We start from the raw sequence: 24,660 nt of genomic DNA, 5'->3' as shown, positions 1-24,660 counted from the left end.
ATAAACTGGCCAGGTTAGACCTGTGCTGTACAACATAATCTGGCACACATGGCTACTGAGACCTTGAAAGGTGGCTATAGTATGGCTAAGCAACAGAATTTTAAATTTTATTTAACTAATTTAAGTCTAAATGTGAAAAACTGGCACTTGATTCCATTATTGGCAAAAATTTGGGTAAGTCTGGAACAACTTGGCTACGTAAACTTTTCTTTTTCAACTACAAAACCTAAATAAAGATCAAATATTTCTCATGAAAACAATTTTGTCTGAACTCAGATGTGTTTTAAGGGTAAAACATACATCAGATTTTGAAGACAGTAAAACAATGAAAAAGAATGAAAAACATCTGATAATAGTTTTTCAATTGTTGAAATGATAATATATTAGATGAAATAAAATATTTGATGAAACTCAAATTTCCCCTGTATCTTTTTACTTCTCTTAATGTGGTTACTGGCATATTTATAATTACATATATGGCTCTCAAATTTCTATTGGCATACACTGGTTTAACATACCCTATATAATGTTCCCTAAGAAATAAAATAATTTAAATCATCTTTTATTTCTCATGAACCAAGCATGGGCCAGGTGCTACAAAAGGTATTTTGTAACTGTTATCAGAGTTAACCTTTATCATAATCCAGCAAAACAGGGGTTATTATCATCATTTTATAGAGGAGAAAATGAAGGCTCGGAGTAGTCAAGTGACTTGCCCAAAGTCACACAGTTAATAAGTAGCAGAGGAGGATGTGAGTCCACATCTACTTTCTTTCTTTTTATTATACTGCTTTGCTCCTTCTCCAAGAAGAATTAGGTGGCTAATGCTTTCTCAGTACTGAAGTCTGGAGATGAAAATTGCCAAGTAAGCTAATACTGAATGCATTTATGGGAGCGGGGTGGGGGGGGGGGAAGAAATAAAGCCATAGATAATTGATCAATCTAAATGAAAATGATGCTCCAATACTGGTTAATGGTGAAGAATGTACCTACCTGGAAACTGCCTGGACCCTGCCTAGTTTGCCTCCAATCACAGGTGGAAATAAAGATACGATCAATACCTAAAAGAAATCCAGTGCAGCAGAGTTCTAATTCCACGTACAGCCCCAGTCCAACTCCTCACTAAATGCAGAATGGTCTGACCTTCCCTACTGAGATCAAGAGGCTACCTAGTTAATTTGAGCTGTACATTGTTCTCTTAGAGAGTAGACCAACTATTGAGCTTTAGCAATGAGCAAGTCATCCGTTCAAGGAAAACATCTGCTGGTGTTAAATCTATGTGCATACCATAGCATAATGGAACCAAGCCTGAGGTACTTAAGAGAATGATTGGGTATGTGGAGAGAAATAATATAGAAATTTCCGACCATCCAAGGAATGAATCAGGGGGATTAAATATAATTCATTGGTATTACCTGCACAGTAATCCTTGACTGGCACAATGCAGGTTAAAAAGCACAAAGAATGCCTCTCAAATGGCCATTTTTATTGACTTATATCTGAGCCATCTTTTCTAAAGAGAATTTGTTTGGATATAACCCTTCTTTAGCCAACACAGCATCCCATTTTTCACATATAATAGTAGAGATAATGCAAATAGCAATCAAGTGCTTGAATAGGAGTCAAACCAAGGGTAGATCGTAAGAGGGCTATTTGTTTAGCATTTTTTCATTTTATTTACATTGAGAAGCTCTTTGGGCTGTGTTACTTAATAAAATTCTTCACTCTCTTACCTTAACCCATCCCTACATTCTGTACAGTTATGGAATTCAGTACATGTCTTGCAGTTTTCACTGCATTTCCGGCAAAGATTTTTTTCTGTTAAAAAAAAAGAGAAAGTTATAAATCAGTTGGTCAATTGGATTCCATAAAAGCATCAGAGATGTTCTAATGCTGGCTAATGTATGCTATAGTACCTATGGCCTTGACTAGAAAATTACAGGAAAAGCCATAGAATCACTGTTTGTTATCATTTCTCAGCAAACCAAGTACAGACAGGAACCGTAACACTGGAAAACACCTTACACTTCTCTGCCATTTTGCAGACAAGAAAATGATAGCCTAGCTAATTCTTAGTTGAACAGTTTATAGGCCTTTTTTTTTTTCTTCTTTTTCTTCCTAGTCTCTCTCCCCAGCAGGGTTTCTTAACTTGCAACAGTGCAAAGCCCACTCACGAAGCTGGAACAACATCACTTTATAAGGATTGAAAGGCAATGCCTGAGACGGAGGAATGGGAATGTAGACCCTCATGCTCATAACTTTTAGGGCTGGTCAGTGGAGCTGAACTAGAGAAGGGAATCTACATTTAAGACTGCAAGGTAAGGACTGCTTATTTCTTACATTGTTTATTTTAAACACTATTTTAGTGTCTTGCACTTTACAGCAGCCATGGAATTGGTATAAATGTTATTATAATTCAGATAATATCTATATTCTGGAGAATAGAAATGCATCATTTGAACAAGTATACTGTAAATACTTGCCTTCCTAGTTACTACCAGGTCCATATTGAAAAAAGTTGGCAAATTTATGGTGGTTCTGTGGAGGAAAACATTTGGCATATTAAGGAAGGACTTCTACCTTAGACAAAATTTTGCTAAAGTCTTGGTACCTGCTCTGATATGCAAGTGGATTATAGCCATGTGAATGTGTAGAACTGAATGAGGTTTCTTCGTGGGCTTCCATCTGCTTTTTAAATGTTGGTGTTCTTCAGGGTTCCATAGAGAAACACAACTTAGTGGATCCCTGCAAGGACCTGCTGGATCAAGTCTGAGCCTCTGAGCATGAAATACGAAGCCCCTTACAATCTTAACAGTAGTCATCACATGGTCTCTCTCACTGTCTCACTGAGAATACTGAACATGCACAGAATCTGAACTCAGATGACCTAGATTTGCATTCTGCTTTTAGCAACTCCAGTGGGCAAGTTCAGGGTCTCTGTTCTCTCACTCATTAAATGGAGATTATAATGCTACCCACCTCTCTGGTTGTCTTGAGAAGTTAAATAAAATTAATTATTCAAGGGAACGATATGAACTATTAAGCACTGTAAATGTGTTGGCAGTAATTACTACTACTGATGATCATATGTGATCATTATGTTGTACATAAATGGACTCATTAGAGAAGAAAACTATAACATAAGGCAATTACATAGAGAGAGATATACAAACCACTTGTATCAACACTTTGTGGTAGCTGAAGTCATAGTTTGAACACCTTAATTATCTACCTTCTAGGCTCTGGAAACAACTGACTCTCAATTACTTTGGTTCTGTCATATAATATTCCAGAATCAAATTTCTTTTCCAAGGCTCAACCTTCTTGATAGAATTTTGACTTTTTTTCCCCACAAGGAATACTGCATATTTCTGTGGATTCTTTATGCCCCCTTCTCTCTCCCAATTTCTCTTTTCTCCCTCAAGTCAAAGTTCATGTTCTAAATTTTGGGGCAAGCAAGAAAGGCAGAGTCCCTACCCACTGCCCTAAAGGGTAAGTTGAGAGATCCTGTCTGCCTCACAGAGAAATGCTCCTCTTTGAAACCAGAGAGAATTTCACTTCTTAAGAAGCAAGAGTATTCACTTCAGATTTCTTGTCTGATTTTATTTTAAATACCTCTTGTTCCTTTAAACTTGAGTTTTCTTTTTTCTTCCTTAGGTTGTGCAGAAACATGAAATTTCAGTGCCATCATATACCATGGTATGACGTTCTTGTTAAGAGAAATTATCCAGAACTCAGAAATAAAGTAAAAGGTAACTGCAGTCCTTTTCAGAGCCACACTGGAACACTGTCCAAAAGGTCTACCTTAAGATTATTTAATTCTCTAGGGCAATATACCTTCGTCTGTTTGCTAATGATGGCTGATTATGGCCCAAACTCTGTGTTAATGCACAGATTTTTGTTTGGTAAGGTTGCAAATTACTTCTATTCATTAGAGAAAAAAGAAAAAAACACTTCCCCAAATTCTACTTGTATGGCCATGTAGAAAATTATTAAATGATTCCATTTTGTTTCTAACTTAGAAAAAGGATTTCCATTTTGCCTTTCCTGGTGGACTACAGTACCTGATCATCTTTCCGCCCTGTTCGTCACCTTGCAAGTTCCCTTATTAGTGGGTTCAATAAGTCATTGACACATGTTCATTCTACTCTTAAAAGACAGTCATATTTTTTGAACGTTTTAAAAAGTAGATTTTGATATCATACAGGCCCGGTGTCTATTTGGTCAGTGTGCGGAAAACAGCAGGCCTGAATGTTGTCCTTTGCAAATCTGCTTGTAAGGTTGGTCCATGGCTGGCACGTCTGGGAACTGGAATTTTGGGAGGGTTCCCACTACCCTGAAAAGAGTGGCTCACTTTGTCTAAACTGTTTGTACAAATAATATGGTTTATGGGGAACACCTGTTTTCCTTTGAAGAGTCTGGAATTTTGGTACGTGTCAAGTTTGACCAGCCCCCAGTGACAACCCTGGGCCCCGAGTCTCTAATGAGGTTCCCTGGTAGACAACATTTCATGCATGTTGTCACAGATGGTTGCATGGGGAACTGAACACGTCCTGTGTGGCTGAACCTTGTCCCATATGCCTTTTCCTGTTGATGATTTTTTTGCTGTAATATCTCCTATCTATGAGTTCATGAGCACGACTATATCCCAAGCCTTGTGAATATTCCCAGCAAATCACTGAATCGGGGGGTGGGCTTGAGGATACCCTGATAAAGTTACAAGCATTTTTACATAAAGCTTCTAAAGGGTTCGCTTAAAATCAATGAACTAGATCCTGTTTGATATGAAGCACAATTCCAGATTTCACAAAGAGGACTATCCTTCCTGAGGTCACTCACATGAAAACTCCACATTTCTTCTCTAAAACCCAAATATTTGAAGTGAGCTTACTGGTATCCTGATATGACCCATCGGGGCAGTGAGTAACACAGCTGTTGGTTTCTTCATTCAGAAAGTATCCATATTTGCAGGACAGGCACTGCTCACCATGGCTCCCGAAGCAGGACTCACAGTTGGGAGCACACTTCCTGCAGCGCTTCTTGTCGGCGTGGTAGTGGCCAGGGGGGCAGCTGGAGACACAGATCCTGCATTGTGAAACAATGAGAAAGAAGGCAGTGTCACGAGCGAAGCAGTCCTCAGCATTCTCTTGCAGGTGCTGAGCAAATGGCTGAGCTCAGCCTCCAAATCACTTTTAAACCAGGATGCCAACACCACATCCAGAGAGCCAGATTGATTGTTAAACTTCCTCCTGCACAGTGTGCTGAAGCAGCCATGCAGTTACCCAACACCAAGTCTACCAAGACTTGGCAAACCATTTCCTGGTTTACACCTAGCCCTCGAAAAAGGATGATGGTTACAGAGAGGAAGGTTATGGGGGTGAATCAGAGGAAAACTATGTGGGAACCACGACTTCATTCAAAAAGGTCCCTTTAATAAGGTGTGACTTCTATTTTCATGTGTTGTTTGTCATATGGATTCTGTATGTGCATATGTGAGTGGCGGTGGTGGTTGTATGCTGTTGTCTAAATTAATATAAATATATTTAAATTTATGTTGTGTATGAGAACACTTAAAAAAAAAAAACTTTCTGGTTTGCCCATAATGGAAGGACAGAGTTTTATTTATCCATTCAACAAATATTTACTGAGCACCAATTAAATGTTAGGCATTTTGCTAAGTGCAGGAGATAATAGAGGCTGAGAGATAGTCAAAGTCCTCCTTTCTCTTAAGGAATTTAAATTCCGGCAGACTTACAACAGGAATTCTTAACATGTCTGGGTCTGTCTGGGGGACTGGAGTATGGAGGAACCATGAGGCAGCTCCGCTTAGTGAGTTTTCGCCTGAAGCAGGAGGGAGAAGGTGGGTGAGGCTGTGGGAGACAACGGGAGGTCAGGATGAACTCTGATTGGGGCAGTCTCCATTCTTTGGCCCTGCCCAGGAAACGTATCTGCACAGCTCAAGCAGACACCAGGGGCTCAGAGGCACAGGGTCCACCTTAGTGCCCACGGCAGAAGAGTGAGATCAAGCAGGACCAACCCCTTTGCCACACTGATGGCCTACGTGCTGGGGAATGTGGAAAAGCATCAGTTTGGCCTGTGCATTGGCATCTTTGTGAAGCCATGAAATCGAATATCAGTGGGGTGGAAAGGACACAAAACTTGTGTGAGATGGGAGGAATAAGTTCAAGAAATCTGTCATGATGACTAGAGTTAATAACAGTTCATTGTGTACTTGAAAACTGTCACGAGAGTAGTGTTTAAGTGTTCTGGCCACAAAAAAAGATAAGTATGTGAGCTAATGCATATGTTAAATAGCTTGATTTAACTGTTCCAAAATGTATGTATGTGTATATGTGTGTATGTATACACACACACATATACATACATACACACATACACATATATAACATCAGTTGTGCATTATAAATACATGCAATTTTTACTTGTCAATTAAAAAGAAAAAGGTCTGGAGGGGCAGGTGCTTAGCTGGTCCCTCCACCATCCTCCAAATGTGAGAGAAGACATTACAGTTTCACAGCATACACGCACATTTTGCGTTTTGTAACTTAATATAGTTTTCAGTTTTCATCATTCTGAATAACACAGGGAGGCAGTCGGCCTGCACAGCAGCCTCTTTTCTATGCTTAGGTCCTGGTGGGAGAATAGTGGAAGATGCCAGTGGCCTGCACACACCCCATGGTATTAGCCTTGCAGGGACTCCTAAGATGCCTGTGGGAGTGGCACATGCTGTGGGGATGTGACTTGGCCCCTCTCTTACCTGGTATTGTTTTTCAGCTTGTAGTAGTAGTGCAAACAGTCATTGCAGTGGTCTGGTCCTGGCCCGTCACAGCCAACCTCACTGCACTCAGGGTCGCAGGGACCTTTCCAAAAGACATTAGAACAATACTTGGAAAAATGATTTTAGAGCAGGTAAGCTTTACCTTGAATTTGGTATAAAATAAGTCTTTTTTTTTTTTTTTTTTTTCTTATGCAGAGAGTTTCTTTAAGACAGAGGAATAATTGTCAATGTGGCTTTAGGTCCAGAGATGAGCTCTTGACTTTTTTCGACTTTTGATTCTTAGGCAATTTCAATTGCCTAGGTATGAAGAATGTAAATTCTAGTCATGGCCTGGTCTTCAAAGCACATATGGCTGCCTCGTGGTAGATAAATATTTTAGAATTCAAATGAACTGTAGCAACTGGAAAAAAACCAACTGCAATTAAGTATGTGTAATAATAAAAAGATTGGATTTGTAGAAAAGAGAGAAGTTGTTGACAAAAAAGAAAAGAGTTATTATTTAATGCCTGGACCAAATGACCTGTCTCATTTAAGATCATTAAAGCTACTGAATACCTCTCAAATACTGTGGCCAGTAAGAAACACCATTATGGCACCTGGCACAAGCTTATCAGCATCCAGTCTCAAACAGAGATAATAGATTTAAAATTGCTTCCTATACAAAGGCCAATGGGCAATTCGACAAAAGAAAATGATGATATATAAATTTAAAAAAATGCAAGCAAGTTTAAAGGATTCCAGACCTGAGATGAAAGTTCCCAATCTCTCTTACTACTTATTCTTTGGTATAGAACTGGAGAGAATGCACAGTAAGAAAAAAAAAATGTCAGAAAGATGGAGCACTTTTGTGATTGATGAAAAACTTTCTAATGACATGGGCTAGTTTAGAAGTTTTTAATTCTTCTCTTCTTTGTTTGCCATATTCTGGAACATTTGGTCTCATAATCTGCAAACTCTTTCCCACTGAAAAGTCATATGATTTTAACTAGCAATAAATATATTGAATGAAATGTACAAATAGTAAATCAAGGGTAGTAGAAAATCTACTTATTTTAACCCAAAGGACTTACTGTTATACCTTGGTTTCTTTGAGTCATTATGGGACTATGTTTCATAATTACTGAATCACAGAAACATAAAATGTTAGATCTTGGGTGGAATGACTTAGAGAAAAATCTGGTAGTCAAATACCCTCATTTTACTGATGAGGAAACTGATTTTCCAAGAATTTCAGTGGCTTGCCCAGTATCACATGGTGAGGAGAGGGGTCAACATAGGTCCTGATACCTAGGTAAAAATTTCCTGCTTAGAGGTAGCAAACCATGTACTAGGGATGACTTCTCCATCTGAATGGAAATAAGTCATTTCAAAATGCTGCAGACTTGAATATACTTCTTATTAACTGCAAGAGTCATTTGACAGCACTGCTTATTTCTATTTTCCCCAAAGCTTCAAATTGATCTCTAAATTCCATAGCTACTGCAACTTGGGACATTTTAGCCATCTGCCATCGTACACCAGGGGAGTGGTGTCTCTGCTGCCTATGGACTACAGTTCAGCCAGCTGTGATCTCACAGTCCCTGGGATCCAATGACACAGTATGGGAATCTGGTTATGATAACGCCATCTGTGTCTCTAATCTGGCTGACTTCTAAATGAAGGTGAAAATTGCAGCTCCCTTTAAAGGAAAGGAATCATGGGTGGCCCTAAATTTTCACCAGATGACTTCTAGAATTAAAAAAAAAAAAAAAATCCCAAACATTTATTCTTAATATTTGCCAAAAGGGCTCTCACTGTATGGCAAGTTCACATACTATGTTGTTTCTTTATCATCTTAAACTGTCCCTACAATGCAGTTTAGCATTGTAGGTTGCAGGATAATAATGCAATAATTGTCTTGGTTCTCTCACAAGTGCCAATGTTGATGTTTTAGAGATATAATCAGAAAAACCACAAAGATGTATAACTGTTCTGAACTCAACATTCCGAAATTTGAATTCGAAACATTACCAAAATATGAATAAAGAGTAACAGCTTACTATTACACTCTATTTATGTTATTTTGGATATACTTTCTCCTATCCGAGAAGACAAAATAGTTCGCTAGTTAAAATATAAATAGTAATGCTATAGGCTCAAAGCAAAACATCACAAAATCTAATACAATCCAGCTCTGATTAGCTCGATTGGTCTTAATTTCAAGCATGTTTATTCATTCTAGGATGCTATCTGTTTAGAATAAAAGTAACTACATGTGTATTTAAGATACTCTGTTCAGGTGGTTAATGAAGTAATTTTATTTTCAGTATTTAAAGGAAAATCTCAGAACTGCAAGAAAAAATATTTCTCATCTAAAGATACATTAAACTTGTATTTATAGTTCTTTTTATTTTTTGAGACTGAGTCTTGCTCTGTTGCCCAGGCTGGAGTGAAGTGGCCTGATCCCGGCTCACTACAACCTCCGCCTCCTGAGTTCAAGTGATTCTTGTGCCTCAGCCTCTCCAGTAGCTGGGATTACAGGTGCGCACCACCACACCTGGCTAATTTGTTTTTGTATCTTTAGTAGAGATGGGGTTTCACCATGTTGCCCAGGCTCATCTCAAACTCCTGAGCTCAGGCAATCCACTCCCCTTGGCCTCCCAAAATGCTGGGATTACACGCATGAGCCACCGTGCTGGGCCTATAAATAGTTCTTCATTAGAAGAAGCTTTGTCCATTATGTGTTATATGTCATATCTCAGAAGGATTGAATGCTCCTAGGAGTGCTAGCCAATGCAACAAGACAGTAGTCAGAAATAATGATGAGAAGGACAACAAAACCAATTTGCAGATGCTAAGGCTGTAGTACCTAAACCATCCCAGAAAATCAACTCTAAACTATATAAATTAATGAGAGAGTTAAGCAAAGTGGCCATATATAAAATAAATACAGCCAATGGATTTCCTACACACCAGCATATACTAGTTAGAAAGCAAGGAATATTTTCCACTATAAGAGCAACAAGGCCCAAAATACGTAGGTGTAACACTAACAAGAAGAAAACGACATAAAATTAAAAGATTTCAGTAAAATGGGACATGATCTATGTTTTAAATGGAAAGATTGTATGTTGTAAAAACAATTATTCCCACAAGATTGCATATAAATTCAAATTAAATTCCAATGAGACTTTTAAAGGGAGACTGAAAAATCATTCTAAAATTCATCTGGAAGAATAATAGGGCAATAATTGCTATGGAAATGGGAAGCAGATGTTCTACAAATATAAAAATACATCATGAAATGAAAACAAAACAGTGTGGGTGGTATTGGTTTGAGAATTATTAGATTGATGAATCAGAAAAGGTGGAACCAGAAAAGATGCTGGTATAAGATCTTACTATATTGTTATAAAGGAAGCATCCTAAACTAATAAAAAAAGAAGGGATAGTTAGCCAATGATGTTAGTCTGTTTGGAAAATAACTAAAGACAGAGCTTCAATTGATACTATATGTCATAAACCAAAATGAGTTCCAGATGAATTAATGGCCAAATGTAAAAAACAAGAGATTACCAAACAAAGCACGTGAATATTCAGTAGACATTAAAGGATGAAACGTCTGCAAAAAATCAGTGTTATATTTGAGACCATAAACTCCAGCCTCTAATAGTTTTTTGTCAAAACAACACAAAACAAAACTTACATTCTCAGTGATAAGTGAGAATATGTTTTCAGCAAATATGAAACAATGTGAGAGACAATAACATACAGAGTGTTCACAAAGAGATAAGAGGATTACTGCACTTTGAATAGAAAAATGGGTAAAAGACAGCTGTATTTAATTCAGAGAACTACAGAGGAAAAAAATGTTCAGAATTACAGGCAATCAAAGCTATAACATTTTTAAAACGTTCACCTCTTTCTTTTTTTACTTTCTTTTTCTATTTTTTTCTGTTGGCAGGAATGAGTGTAATAAACAATCACATAGCTGGTCACAGTGTAGACTGGTACATCCTGTCTGGATAGCAAGTGACAAAATGTTTCCAAGCCCTAAAGCTGATTATCCTCTTTGATGCAGTGAGTCTCAAAACAGAACTCTATTCTAAAGAAATAATGAAGATATAGACAAAGACTGATAAATAATGATGTTTATCCAACCCGTGTTTAAAATAGTGTAAAACTCTGTAAGCGAAGTATGTGTCCCAGATTATGGATTAACTATATATTACAGTACAATCACAGTATGGACTATCAGCTTTGTAGATAACACATATGGATATTTGAATATATAAGTGCACTGATATATACACACATACAGATATTAAGGGGATAAAAATAAGATGGAAGAAAATATGTCAGAATATGGGTAGTGTATTGCTCTGTTCTATCATTCCATTCCATTCCATTCCATTCCATTCCCATTCCATGCCCACTCCCACTCCCACTCCCACTCCACTCCACTCCACTCCCCCCGCCCGTGGTGGGATGACACATGAGCTTTCTCTCTTTAGGCTGTGTCCCACTGGAAGCCAGCTCACCTGCATAATCCTCTGTGCCATAGTCGTCTGTGGGGTCTTCAACTCGGCTATAGCGGAACCGTTCCACTTTAGGAAACTCATTGGTTGGTGAATATGGCTGCACGGAGGTGCCATAGAGGACCAAAGACCATTCTTTCAATTTACCTTGAGAAATAATAATGAAATAACAGCATGACCAAATCTTCCCTCTTTAGCTTTGTAACATCTTTAAGTCCTTCTCACTCAAGAAAAAGCAACAGAACTGTAGGAAGCAGATGGATATGAATCACTATGTCAAACGCAGAGCTAGAAATGCATATTTCTCACCATTTGCAGAATTAACTATTTAATAATTCACATACCACACATGGACTGAGCACGTACTACAGGAGAGGCCTTGATTTAATCAGCATTTATAGGAAGACTGAGAAACAAACTTCAGATTACTGGATCAAGGGCTGAATTTCAAATTACAAATATTTAAGAGAATCCCAGAACTTAATAGAAGGCTTTGTTTTTCTAGGTATAAAAGTCTTATATGGCCGGGAGCGGTGGCTCACGCCTGTAATCCCAGCACTTTGGGAGGCCGAGACGGGTAGATCACGAGGTCAGGAGATTGAGACCATCCTGGCTAATACGGTGAAACTTCGTCTCTACTAAAAATACAAAAATAATTAGCAGGGCGCAGTGGCATGTGCCTGTAGTCCCAGCTACTTGGGAGGCTGAGGCAGGAGAATAGCTTGAACCCGGGAGGTGGAGGTTGCAGTGAGTGGAAATCGCACCACTGCACTTCAGCCTGGGGGACTGGGCAAGACTCCATCTCAGAAAAAAAAATGTTTTTTTCTTGGCATTATCTGACTTGTTAATAAGTAGAACAACTCTTTGTTCTCCCTAATTCCTGGTATCATTCATTCAATATTAAGAATACATCACCAATTATAGTATCCTATAGACCTGTGCTGTCCAATGTGATAGCCATTACACATTTGATTATTTAAACTTAAATGAACTAAAATTAAAAAAATTTTAAGATTCAGCTTCTCCATGACACTAACCATATTTCCAGTGCTCAAGAGCTGTATGTGGCTAGTGGCCACCCTACTGGACAGCATTTCCATCATTGCAGAATGTTCTCTGGGTTAATGTGCAAAACAGCATTTTCTTTTTCTTTTTTTTTTTTTTTTTGATCTTGCTCTGTCACCCAGACTGGAGTGCAATGGCATGATCCAGGCTCACTGCAACCTCTGACTCCCTGGTTCAAGTGATTCTCCTGCCTTAGCCTCCCAAGTAGCTGGGAGTACAGGTGGCCGCCACCACGCTCAGCTAATTTTTGTATTTTTTAGTAGAGACAGGGTTTCATCATGTTGGTCAGGCTAGTCTCGAACTCTTGACCTCAGGTGATCCACCTGCCTTAGCCTCCCTAACTGCTGGGATTACAGGCGTGAACCACCGCACCTGGCCCAAAACAGCATTTTTCTGGTCAAGAACGCCTTGAGACCTGAGGCAAGTGTTTCACCTTCTATGAGTTTGGATCACTCACAAGGAGCATTTTTTGTTGCTTTAGTTCTTATTTATTTGTTAACTTATTTAGTTCTTACTTGTTAACTTATTTCTTAGCTTCATAAAATTGTGTTCAACGCAAAAAGTAAAAAGAAAAAAAAAAAAGGAAACATGCCTCCATTTCATTAAAGTTAGTAAAACTGACCTCAAAAGGAATCAACCCTAAGCAGGAGTGATTAAGACAAAACCATTACAAACATAGGCATATGCTGGTAGGAAGGCAGGATGCCCCTCAGAGCCCCTCTCACCTTGGCTTAATGCATAGAATCCAGACAAGGTCAGGGGCTAGGGTCTGGGGCTAGCTCAGAGAGTGATGGATTTCAGCTGTCAGCTTCCTTCATCTATTAGCATCTACCATCACCATCAAATCGATGTTTGATGTTTTTAAGTGCTTACTATATGCTAAGCACCGGCCTAAGTGGTTTGTAAGTTTTATTCCATTCAATGTTCAAAACAACTCTAAGGTAGGTACTAACATTCCCAATATATAGAGGAGGAAACAGAGCCACAGAGTTTGGTAACTTCCTCAAAGGCAATAAGAGGACAGACTGGTATTAAAACATACTCCGAGTCCAACTCCTGTGTGTTTAAACCATATACAGTATTGTCTCCTATTCATTTCTAGGAGTTTAGGAGCATTACATTTAAAAATGAACATTCTGTGATGCATGTATTTTTTTCTGACTTTTACATTGCACCAGTACAATTAGTTTATATATGGTTTGCCCTCTGCCAGCTTTTCTTTGGACTCATTTGTTAATGACCATGCTTTTCACAATCAGGGTATTATTTAGGCCCAGAATTCTAAGTAGCATGCATTAGGGAGTGGTAAGAAGTGAATGACTGCTGGAAATTGATGACCTATCTGATTGCCTTTAGGTAGCAGTGCAAAAGAGAACCCATTTTCCTTATGGCATCTCTCAAGTGTACAAATGAAGCATATAATACAAGGACACTATAGGTCATCCTAATCATCAGTCACCTTAGAACTCAGTTCATTTTATTTAAGATCATTTTGGATGCAAAAGTTTACCCTCTAAGTGCTTTGAAGAGTGCTGTCTCAAAATTGATTATTTCCCTTTGTGTTATTTCTGAAGGACATCATAAGCCCACTAGGCATATCCTTCCTGTGTAATTCATCTCTTTATATTTCACTTATTATGTAATTTTATTTCCTTAGAACTTCTACTACAATTCACATCAAATAACTGCCATATTTGGGCCATCATTTTTTTTTCTCCTCTACCCCTTTTTCTGTTTGCTAAATTTTATAGATGATTTTGCAATTAATATTGAAATCTGTTATTATGAAATAGCTTTGTAAATACAGAAGGAGAAAAATCCATCTTGCTAACACATAAATGCAATCTGCATATATAGGTTCAATGTGCCAAAAATCAAAACAACACCCTCAAACACTTTTAATATGTATTGTAACAATAAATGGGAAGAAACAATAAACAAATATAAATTCAGTTTGGAGCCAGGAAGTTCTATATTTGGGGATGAGTCTACCATTTAATCGGGCTGGAAAATTCTACAGATGCAACTGAAATTCTACTCGCTTACTGATGTAATCCCTTATTAATCAGAGAGGAAGAAACCTATCATAGGACTGTATACTACAGAAACAATGATACAGACACATGCGCATACACACACACGCCCATAAACAGGCCACTCAAAGTCCACTACTGAAGGTGTAACTCATCCTGAAATGAAAGGTTGAAGGAAAGATACACAAAGACTATATGTTTCTATTAAAGTCTCCAGGTCCGTAATAGCATTAGGGTATCTCTCGTCTGGCGTAAAAAGAACACCTCAACACTTCTAAAATGACTGCAGGTGGCTAGGGTTAAATGTGAACATTTAAATAGCATAAGGAGATGCCAATGCTATGAAATAGGTAACTCTAGATTACCTGAGCTACTGTGGAGTTTTAAACACGCATAATCACAATAAGCTCTGTATAGACTCAGAACTTCTTGAGGGCAGAGGGATTTATATTCATGGTCCCTGACCCTTAGATGCAATGCATGGTTAACCAGTAGCCCTTAGGAGCAGCCTGGGCTTATCATGGAGAGTGGAGTTGCTGGTGTCTGGTGGTAATAAAGAACAGACTCACGTTTAGTTAGTTTTATAACTGTTTAAAATGCTCAAAAACGTACTCTCTATGTCTGCACCTTCCTTGGCACACAACTGCCACATTTGACAGTGTTTATTTCTCCGGGGTCTCTTGTCCTATAAGAGTCGTGCAGTGATGCCTGCTAATGGATCACAGCCCAGTCACCATGCTTCCATTTCACCTATGTGCCATGACCCTGTGCATCCTCATGGCAAGGGCAATAAGCATGGGCTGCAAAGAGGAAGAAAGGAGAGAGGAAGGTCCTGGGAACTATGCAGATTATGAAGAGGTGAAAGGGTCTAGAAACTCTGGTCTATAATCTGCATGTTTTCTCTATCAATCCTGCCTTGTTGACAAACATTTGCTTTCTTGATAAAAACTTGGTGACCACTATATTCAGGCTGCATTCTGGCAGTGAGCTGGACACAGATACTCTTTAACGAAACGTTTATCCTGATTCATTGTGACCTGGCCACCATTCTGGCTTTGACCTCCCTGATTATGGGACCACTGTGGCAAACAAAGATGAACCTCATTATAGAACTAGGGAAGAGACAGCCAAAATGTACAGTCAACAATGGATCTCTCAGAATGAGTAACTTTCTCAGATTGGCAGGCAAAAGTCTGGCAAATGTGCCTTTTAGCCCTGTGTTCTGCTGTGTGCCTCCTTTGCCCTGAGCAGCTAGCTGTATCTGAATGGTACACACTCCTACAGTTACAGAATGTCTAGGTTACTTGATTCTGTAATCTGGAGAGGGCTAGAACTGGATGTCAGTCCTAAAACTTCCCCCCAGGCCTGGTTCTTTTAAATAGGACTGGACAGAGCATTGAGAAGGAGGACTTTATCTGATGGCTGAAGATGCGTTCATGGATGGGTGGGAAGCTAGTTAGTTATCAAACAGATCATTCACTGCTGAGCCACTCTGCAGGGCTCTGTAATGGGCAACACAGTCTCTCACCCCATGTTGCCTTATACTTTCCCTTATTTTATATTATAAACAAGCTTTACAGGTTAGCATGAAGACGGCAATAGGCTGTGTGAAGAAACAGACTGTGCCTACCTGAAAAGACCTTTGCTAACATCATAATTTCTGTTTTACATGTCAAGAAGCATTTCTTTTTCCTTGGCTCTTGGGCTCATTCAGGGAAGAATATCATCATCATTTTCTTTGGTGGTACCCAGATTAGCTGGCATGGGCTGAGCTCAATGTCTTGCCTAAACTGAAAAGTAAATTTAGGGAAAACTAAAAAGAAATAGATAACTACGGAAGCCTGTCTCTTCTTGTGAAATCATGCAGTTGAACTCATTGCCAGTGGACAGGTTGGCTTGTTTACAGACAAAGGAAGTCTGGGAAGCTGGTTAGAGATGTGGATCATGTCTTCTGAAACATCAATCAAAAGCTGTTATGTTTTGTTCTATACTATATATATTCTTTATTTCGTATCCTTAAATTATTACCTCTCAAATGAATCTTGAAAACTGAAAAACGTGCAGGTAATTCAAAGCACACATGAAATTAATCACTAGAAAAAAGATGCTAATATGTGAGTGTGAAACACTCTGGCCAAAATATACTCCATCATTTTCTTCTACACAGTAGACCAATGTATAGACAGGGAGTTCTCACCTGGAGTCTTAAAGTTCCTTAGCTGAGAGGGAGTATCATAAACTTCAAGGACCCAGTCACCAGCAGCTCTTTCCCCCCAGCAATGAATGGTCATGAACTCCCAGTTTTTAAATCCTTCCATGGAATGATCAAATAGCCTGAAAGAGAACCATAAAACATTGCTATGTGCAACATTTCAAATCCAGTGAGGGTCTAGTTAAGACCAAGATCAACACTGTTTCTTGTACCGATTAGCAAGTTCAGCTGGGCACTGGAGCTGGTCTGCATCCTGGATGTCACCAATTTGCAGATATATATATATATATACACACACACACACACACACACATACATATATATAAATCACTGTTTTACCACAGAGAAACAGAACTGGGGCTGGCTATGTAACAGCAAATCTGGAAGGGAGAACCCACTGGGGATCAGGAAAACCAGGTTAAGACTCTACCTACAAGACTGACAGTAGAGTACTGAAGACGTGGAGGAACTGGGGCTCTCTTATACTGCTGATGGGAGTGCAAAATGATATGAGGTTCTGGAAAACAGTTTGACAGTTCTTATAAAGTTACACACACACTCACCATACAACTCAACAATCCCCTCCTACCTATTTAAACAAGATAAATGAAGACATATATTCACACGAAGAACTTCACATGAATGCTCATAATTCCCCAAAACTGTAAACAACTCAAGTGTCCATCAACTGGTAAATGTGTAAATTGTGATACAGTCGGCCCTCTGTATCTATAGATTCTGCATCTGTGAATTCAATCACAGATTGAAAATGGATGACTGTATATCCATACCACAAACTACCCAGTAATAACTACTAATACATACCATGACATAAATGAATTTAAAAAAACATTATGCTAAGTGAAAGAGGCCAGACACAAAAGACTACATACTGCATGATTCAATTTATACAATTTTCTAGAAAAGGCAAAATTGTAAGTAAAGAAACAGATCAGTGGTTGCCAGGGGCTGGGGAGGAGTGAGGAAAAGAGTCATGGAGAATTTTTGAGGGTGATAGAATTGTTTTGTATGTTGAAAGTAATGGCGTGTGGCTATACAGCAACACAGATTTGTCAAAACTCACTGAATTATTCACATAAAAAACTGAATTTACACTGTAGGTAAATTATGCTTCAGTAAAATGACTGCTCACTAATCTTATCCAGTTCAAGGAGTCATGCTTGAAATCCCAGCCTATATCCTGCTCTTTCAGCCCTTCCAGTGATTTCCAAAGCTTCGAATTTGTAGTTTAAAATCACTTCCTGCTTGAAATAGCTAGAATTATTCTGTTTCCTGCAATGGAATCCTGAAAGATATAAAGTATGAAGGGAAAGAAAACAAACAGATTCCCTTCCTAGAATAAAGAGACATTAATAATGTATAAAATTAACATATTAAGAAATAAGTGGGTGCGGTGGCTCATGCCTATAACCCTAGCACTTTGAGAGGCCGAGGTGGGCAGATCACCTGAGGTCAGGAGTTCCAGACCAGGCTGGCTAACATGGTGAAACCCCGCCTCAACTAAAAAATACAAAAATTAGCCAGGTGTGGTGGCGCACCTGTAGTCCCAGCTACTCAGGGGGCTGAGGCAGGAGAATCCCTTGAACCCGGGAGGCAGAGGTTGCAGTGAGCCGAGATCACACTACTGCACTCCAGCCTGGGTGACAGAGTGAGACTCCGTCTCAAATAAACAAACAGACAAACAAACAAACAAACATATGGCTGATGCAGGTCTATAACGTAGACTTGACTACCCAAATAAATATCCCAAAGACACAGAAGACACTTTCTGTAAAGATGAAACCTACATAGTAGAAAGTGGAAGATGGGGCAAGTCCTTTTTTTTATAGTACTTAAAAAAATTATGTTCATCTATTATTTCACTGAAAAAAATAAAAAAAAATAAAAATTATGTCCATGTATTATTTCACTGAAAAAAATAAAAAAATAAAAATTATGTTCATCTATTATTTCACTGCAAGTGAGAGAGGCAAACAGAGAGGAAAAATATCTCTAAAATTTTCTTCGGGGTAATCATGTCCAGTTACTGGGATATTTCTCTCCTTCGATGGGGACAAATGGTAACAAAGGTTATGGTAACTGAAGTCTGATGGTTATTCAAAACACACAAATCAACTGTCTTTGCTTTAATCTCATGTTTACCAGACAAATGGGTGGGTATAATTTGACCTTCTCTGTACCTCTTCCCGTTGAGAGAAAATGTGCCCTTCTAAACATAAAAGTAACTAGTTCAATTTTCTTATCACAATATATTAGAACTCTGATTTTTTAAAAATGTATTTTGTCAGTGTGTCTGAGGCTCTTTCTAAAATGCCAGCAGGATTCTAAAGCTAAAGGGTTCAGAAACACAATGTTGGACGGTGATAGGTAAATGACTAGCACTTTGCAATGTTCCCTAGAGAAAAGCAATAAACAGGAAAATCACCTGCTATATGTTCCTGAAGCCTTGAAACACAGAAAAATGAAAATTATTAGGCAGTATTCTCAGGTGTCCCATGGTCAAAAAATTTGGGAAAGGCTGAATCAAACAAAGATGAATAGAACTCTTTAATAGAGGACATCTCAGGTCTTTAGAATACGCAAATGTGTTTTGTCAATTTCCATAACGGGGTTAATTGGGAGGCAGTGATTTTCAAACTTTACCTGGACATGAAGCCTATTCTCTCTCTGTTTTTAGGACATCTGTATATGATCTATAACGGTTTCCTCTCGAAATAGAGGAGTGTGGCACTTCAGTGAGGAACCAGGTTGGATCTGGCAACTTTGGCTCATAATGACAAGGATGAAGATGGTAGCTTTTTACATGAATATTTTCCCACTGGAATGGGTCCTCAATAGAGAAAGGATGGCGCACTTTATGGAGATCCTACAATCCACTGAACGACCACAATTGGCTCATTTCACAAGTTTATGGCTTAAGACTAGACTTGGGTAAGTAGAAATGGCTGTGTCATTATATACTTAACTTACATCCATTGCATCCTTCACTAAAAACCCACAACATGTGTATGTTGGGCAAAAAGACAACAAAGAGAGGGGAAGAGGAGCTTTTTCAAACTGCCCTTTCTAACAGAGAGATGTTGTTAAAGGGAATATGTTGATACAGAAATGGCTAGAGGCAGAAACGCAGTTTAGAACCACTTCCTTCCTTAAGTTCCACAGCTCCAGCTTAAGCTCTAATTCGTTGAGGCCATGGTGCCATTTGAGGGCACTGAAGCAATAACTTGTCACATAATACCTCTCCAAGAGTGCTGAACTTAAAAGCAGTTCCCAAACAGTTTAGACAGAACATTTGGCTCATTGCCTCACATCCAAAAACTACAAAGGAGACTTGAAGCTGCCATCACATGAGGGGTAGTCTTGTTTCCACAACCTCAGCCAACTTTTAATCACCCATGGGTCAATGATTTGACTGCTGGATTAGCAGACCCTACGTTTCTTCCCTTCCACCCTTTCCTGTCCACCTTTGAAAGCCATTCCATTGCTACCAATCACTTTCAAATCACATCAGGAACAAAAATTAAATATAAACTGAGTGCCAAGAAGAAATATCCACAAATCAAAATTCAAATAAGTGTTTCACAGCCCAAACATAAATGGGCTTTGTCTATGTGGCTAAGCAGTTTTCCACTCCCCTGGTCTCTTCACATTATTCAGAATTGGAATGTTCATTAATTTCATGTGAATATAAGAGTTGAGAAGAATGAAAATACAGCCAAACACGACCATCACATTTTGCTGAAAGAGTTGATGGGGAGAAAAACAGGCATGGATGGATGTTGTCACCTAACTGGGCTTCACATTTCTAGTTTCATTCCGTCCTTTATAAGTACACATTGTTGTGTATTTTAACCTGGCTTCAATACTTCAGCTACTTCTTATTTTCTACCATTGTAACATTAAAGGAAACTGCATCTCTGTGTATAACAAAAGGTAATATAGCTTGTAGATGTGCTTTGCTTGCAAAGAACATACTTGCTTAAGACAATCAAGTGTCAAACCATGGACACCTGCTACAGAGATTCCAATTGTGGGATCTTCTTTTATCAACTAAAAAGTTTAATGCCCAGTGTGAATGTCTGCGCTGTGCCAACAGTGAAGAAGTCAGACACATGCCAACATTATTAGTGTGGGTAAAATGTCAATAAAGCAGAGCCAGTGTGCTGAAAGCCTAAGTAGATTAACTCCATGCCTTTATCCACTTCTCCTCTTGCAGTGCAATTCTGTCCTGTCAAAGTTGACTTCATAATCATGTGCTTGATGAAACGATATATGCATGTGATGGCACAAATTATGCATCCAGTTATTAAAATGGTGCCCCACAGCCCTATCCTTGCAAGTGGTTTCCAAATAAATTACTTTGGATGAAGCCTGGTAGAAAAGAGGACCATCAAGTGTAGTATATCCTTTTGAGGAATTAACTCAGGAAATAACTTACATAATTACTGTAAGCTTTATTTCCTTTCCTCTTAAACAGTCTAGCCAATGTATCAAGGCTATAGCACTCTTTTATGATGTTATGGCAACTAAATCACAAGATGTTTTATAAATACTGACAGCTATGTGTTATCATATAATTATCTCTAAAATTGTAAATGGATCTTAGTTTCGGAATCATCCACTACTATTCAAACAGTATTAATGTTCACTACAGAACTAGACATCAGGACAATATTCCTGGAAGTTTTCTCTCCTCTCTCTCTATTTATTTATTTGTTTATTTATTTGTTTACTGAGACAGTCTTGCTCTGTCACCCAGGCTGGAGTGCAGTGGTGCGATCTCGGCTCACTGCAACCTCTGCCTCCCGGGTTCAAGCGATTTTCCTGCCTCAGCCTCCTGAGAAGCTGGGATTACAGGTGCCTGCCACCACACCTGGCTAATTTTTTTTTTTTTTTTTTTTGTAATTTTAGTAGAGATGGGGTTTCACTGTGTTGGTCAGGCTTGAACTCCTGACCTCATGATCCGCCCACCTCGGCCTCCCAAAGTGCTGGGATTACAGGTGTGAGCCACCAGCGCCCGGCCTTATTTTTTATTTTTTTAAAGTGCTTCATTACAATTGAAGGTAGAGCTCAAAGAACACATCCGGCTCCACTGTAGTTGAGTTTTTTGTTTTCTTTAGATGTTTGGTTTTTGTAAGTTTTAGATAATTTCTTCTGATACAGGGTATTTAAAACATACTATGTGCTTTTTCTCTCTTTCCTAATCTCAATTACTTCTTTAAGATTGAGAAGGAGAAAGAAACTGGTTCTAGAGGTCTGTAATACCCAAAATGATAAGGTTTTTTTGTTTGTTTTCTTTTTTTCCTGGTAGAAAACCTTCCAATATGCAAACTATTATCAATTCATTCACCAACCCCAAAATGCATTCCTTCTTGTGGGTACATAAGTACTTAATCTTCCTCAAGATTTAATTCATTTTAGAGTAGATGGATTTTACTGAAGTATCTGTTTTATATTATAAGCCCCTTTGTAATTTCCTTGCACAGCATCCAGCAACATACTGCTCCCAAGTCTTTTGATGACACAAAAGTAATAAGAATGTGTATGAAAAAGCTGGATGATCTTTTAAATCCTTGCTATTTAAAGTGTGATCTGTGGACAGGTAGCTTCAATATCACCTGGGAGCTTATTAGAAATGCACATCCTTGGACCTCACCCCAGACTGATTAGAATTAGACTTTTTGGGAGAGGGGCCCAGTCATCTGCTCCTGACAGAGTCATGTACCAGGTGCTTCAAGAAGCACTGTGTAAATAAGAGTTACCACTTATTAAGTGCTTACTATGCTAGGCACTGTGCTAAGTATGTAACTGTACGTGATCTTACTACATGTACTAACCAACTCTGTGAGGTATATACTATTACATCTATTTTATAAATGAGGAAATTAGGCTTTCTAAATTGAAACACAGATATCAGTGAAGTCAAGAAAAACCCAGTTCTGTCTAACTCCAAAGGCTGTACCTTCTTTTGAATGAAGGAAGAAGGTTCACGTGGTTGGGTGTTACTGGAAAGTAAAACATTCACTGCAAAAGTGTAATTTTTACTGCAAGCCACAGATGCATTTATACACCATGATGCCTTACAAATGTCAATAGTCTGTCATTGAACATTTGGGTAGGGAAGTGACAGAAACGACTGTAGCATAAACACTACATTTTAAACATATCTAATTATAGGACCCTATAGGTTTTGCAGATTAGAAAGTATACCTTCTCTCTATTTAAGGACGTAATTAGAAGCAGAGATATTCATCTGTAATCAAATTTAGAAAGGGAGGCAAAGTTTCAGCTTTCAATCAGAGGCCAAAATTTGGAACAGAGGGCCAATACATCTAAGCTAAGTCTAAAACTCAATGAGGGAGATTCAGGAAGAAAAAAAAAAGACAGCTTTTTATAATTCTAACAAATGCAGTTGAAGAAAGAATCTGCTGGGATAAGCTTTTGTTTGGAAAATTTTGACACAGGCGGACTTTGAATGTGTCATAGTATATAGGCTTATATCTAAAGTTGCTCTCACTAAAAACATTTTCAAAGGACCCAAGCCCACGTGACTTCTCCCTACACACTCGACCTCCATGCTCTTTATACAAGTAAATCACTTGCTGTGAATATTCAATTTGCCTTTTTGTTAGGCAGGGTATACAGGCCAAGGGGAGAACCGAGAGGGTGTTAGGCAGGGTATACAGGCCAAGGGGAGAACCGAGAGGGTGGGAGGGCAGGGTATACAGGCCAAGGGGAGAACCGAGAGGGTGTTAGGCAGGGTATACAGGCCAAGGGGAGAACCGAGAGGGTGGGAGGGCAGGGGAAGAACAAAGGAAAGTCCATTCCAGGACTTCTCCATTGACCCACGGCGCCCACCCACTGAATGATCCATGGGGCTTGCCAGGGGAGCGTGCACGCCGGGCTAATGGGGCACAGAGCTCAAGCTGGACTGGAGTTCTGAATGCTGCTGAGTGCCTTCCAGTGCTTAGCACCTGCAGATGCTTGGGGAAACTGTTCCTCCTCCAACAGCTGTTCTCCACAGGAGTTCAGGCGAGTGCCCGTCAGCCAGGACAGGGAGCCACTGAGGGGCTCCAGACGGCCCACACGGACTACATCAACGTGTTCAGCACTTCGCAGAAAACAGACTTTCAAGGAATTCCTGTGGTGAGGAGATAAATGATTCTGACGCAATTCCTCACTGAAATGTCTAGGTAAATGAGGACTTCTGGAAAGCCAACCATACATAGGGACCATAGTTTCAGGTCCCCAGACTAGGATGTATATTTTGTCAATACTGAAAAGGACAGCGCCATCCTCTGGACTCTCCCTCTCTGCTTCATCCTTATTGTCTGGTCTCTGGTTTTTTCATTGCAAAGGAGAGGTGATGCCAAGTGAGCCTCCAGATTCTGGTTCCTTCTCCCAGGAGCCAACACGCAGTCTGCTGTGAGTAAGCCATGGAACAGAGGAGCTGCTTCAAAGGCCTTGGGGAGTTTTCCACGTTGGCTGCCAGGCTAGTTAAGTGTGCAGTGTTGGAAATTCTAATTCTGGATGAAAAGAGTCACCCCCGCCCCCAGAGGGGTAGGACAGATAAAATGAGGAAAGTCTGCCACAAGAAGCCAACGTCTTCATCTCAAACCACCTCTGCTAGGGAAACATTGTTTTAAACTTTTTCAGAATTCCTATTTTTTTTAAAAAAACTATTCTTTGCTTTACATGGTCCTCCTGAGAAATCTTGACTTCTCTAAAAAAAAAGACAAGGATCTGGCAGGGGAAATATTTATTGCTCTTACCAATCATCTCTGGCAAATTCCTTCAAAACCTGACCTCTTCATTTTTTTTCCCCACCACGGAGATGGACTGCCTTGCACACCAACAGGAAGGACACCAGGAGCAAAGTAGGCCTTTGCTTCACCTCCTCTCCACCCCTTTCTACGCCCTTGTTCCCAGCTCTCCATTCTGGGAATGTGCTTTGAAACGGGGCCACGGTGAGAGGGCGTGAGGCCTCCTTGTCACTAGGTCAGAAACTGAGAG

General features: G+C 39.2%; 1 protein-coding gene across 9 annotated transcripts in view; it reads right to left on the bottom strand.

Annotated features, from left to right (window-relative positions):
• PCSK5 (proprotein convertase subtilisin/kexin type 5) overlaps positions 1-24,660 on the bottom strand; it is a 464,549-nt gene that overhangs the window by 168,317 nt on the left and 271,572 nt on the right. For all 9 annotated transcript variants that reach the window (XM_077966251.1, XM_028835254.2, XM_077966252.1 and 6 more), the window contains 5 exons: positions 16,612-16,748; positions 11,320-11,463; positions 6,779-6,881; positions 4,892-5,085; positions 1,734-1,818 (listed from right to left, as the gene is read on the bottom strand). In XM_077966251.1, coding sequence (XP_077822377.1) covers positions 1,734-1,818; positions 4,892-5,085; positions 6,779-6,881; positions 11,320-11,463; positions 16,612-16,748 — 663 coding nt within the window. The remainder of the gene's footprint in view (positions 1-1,733; positions 1,819-4,891; positions 5,086-6,778; positions 6,882-11,319; positions 11,464-16,611; positions 16,749-24,660) is intronic.

The sequence above is a fragment of the Macaca mulatta genome, chromosome 15, assembly GCF_049350105.2.
Source record: "Macaca mulatta isolate MMU2019108-1 chromosome 15, T2T-MMU8v2.0, whole genome shotgun sequence".
In the NCBI taxonomy this organism is placed as follows: domain Eukaryota; kingdom Metazoa; phylum Chordata; class Mammalia; order Primates; family Cercopithecidae; genus Macaca; species Macaca mulatta.
This window is presented reverse-complemented; position numbering and strand designations above follow the sequence as displayed.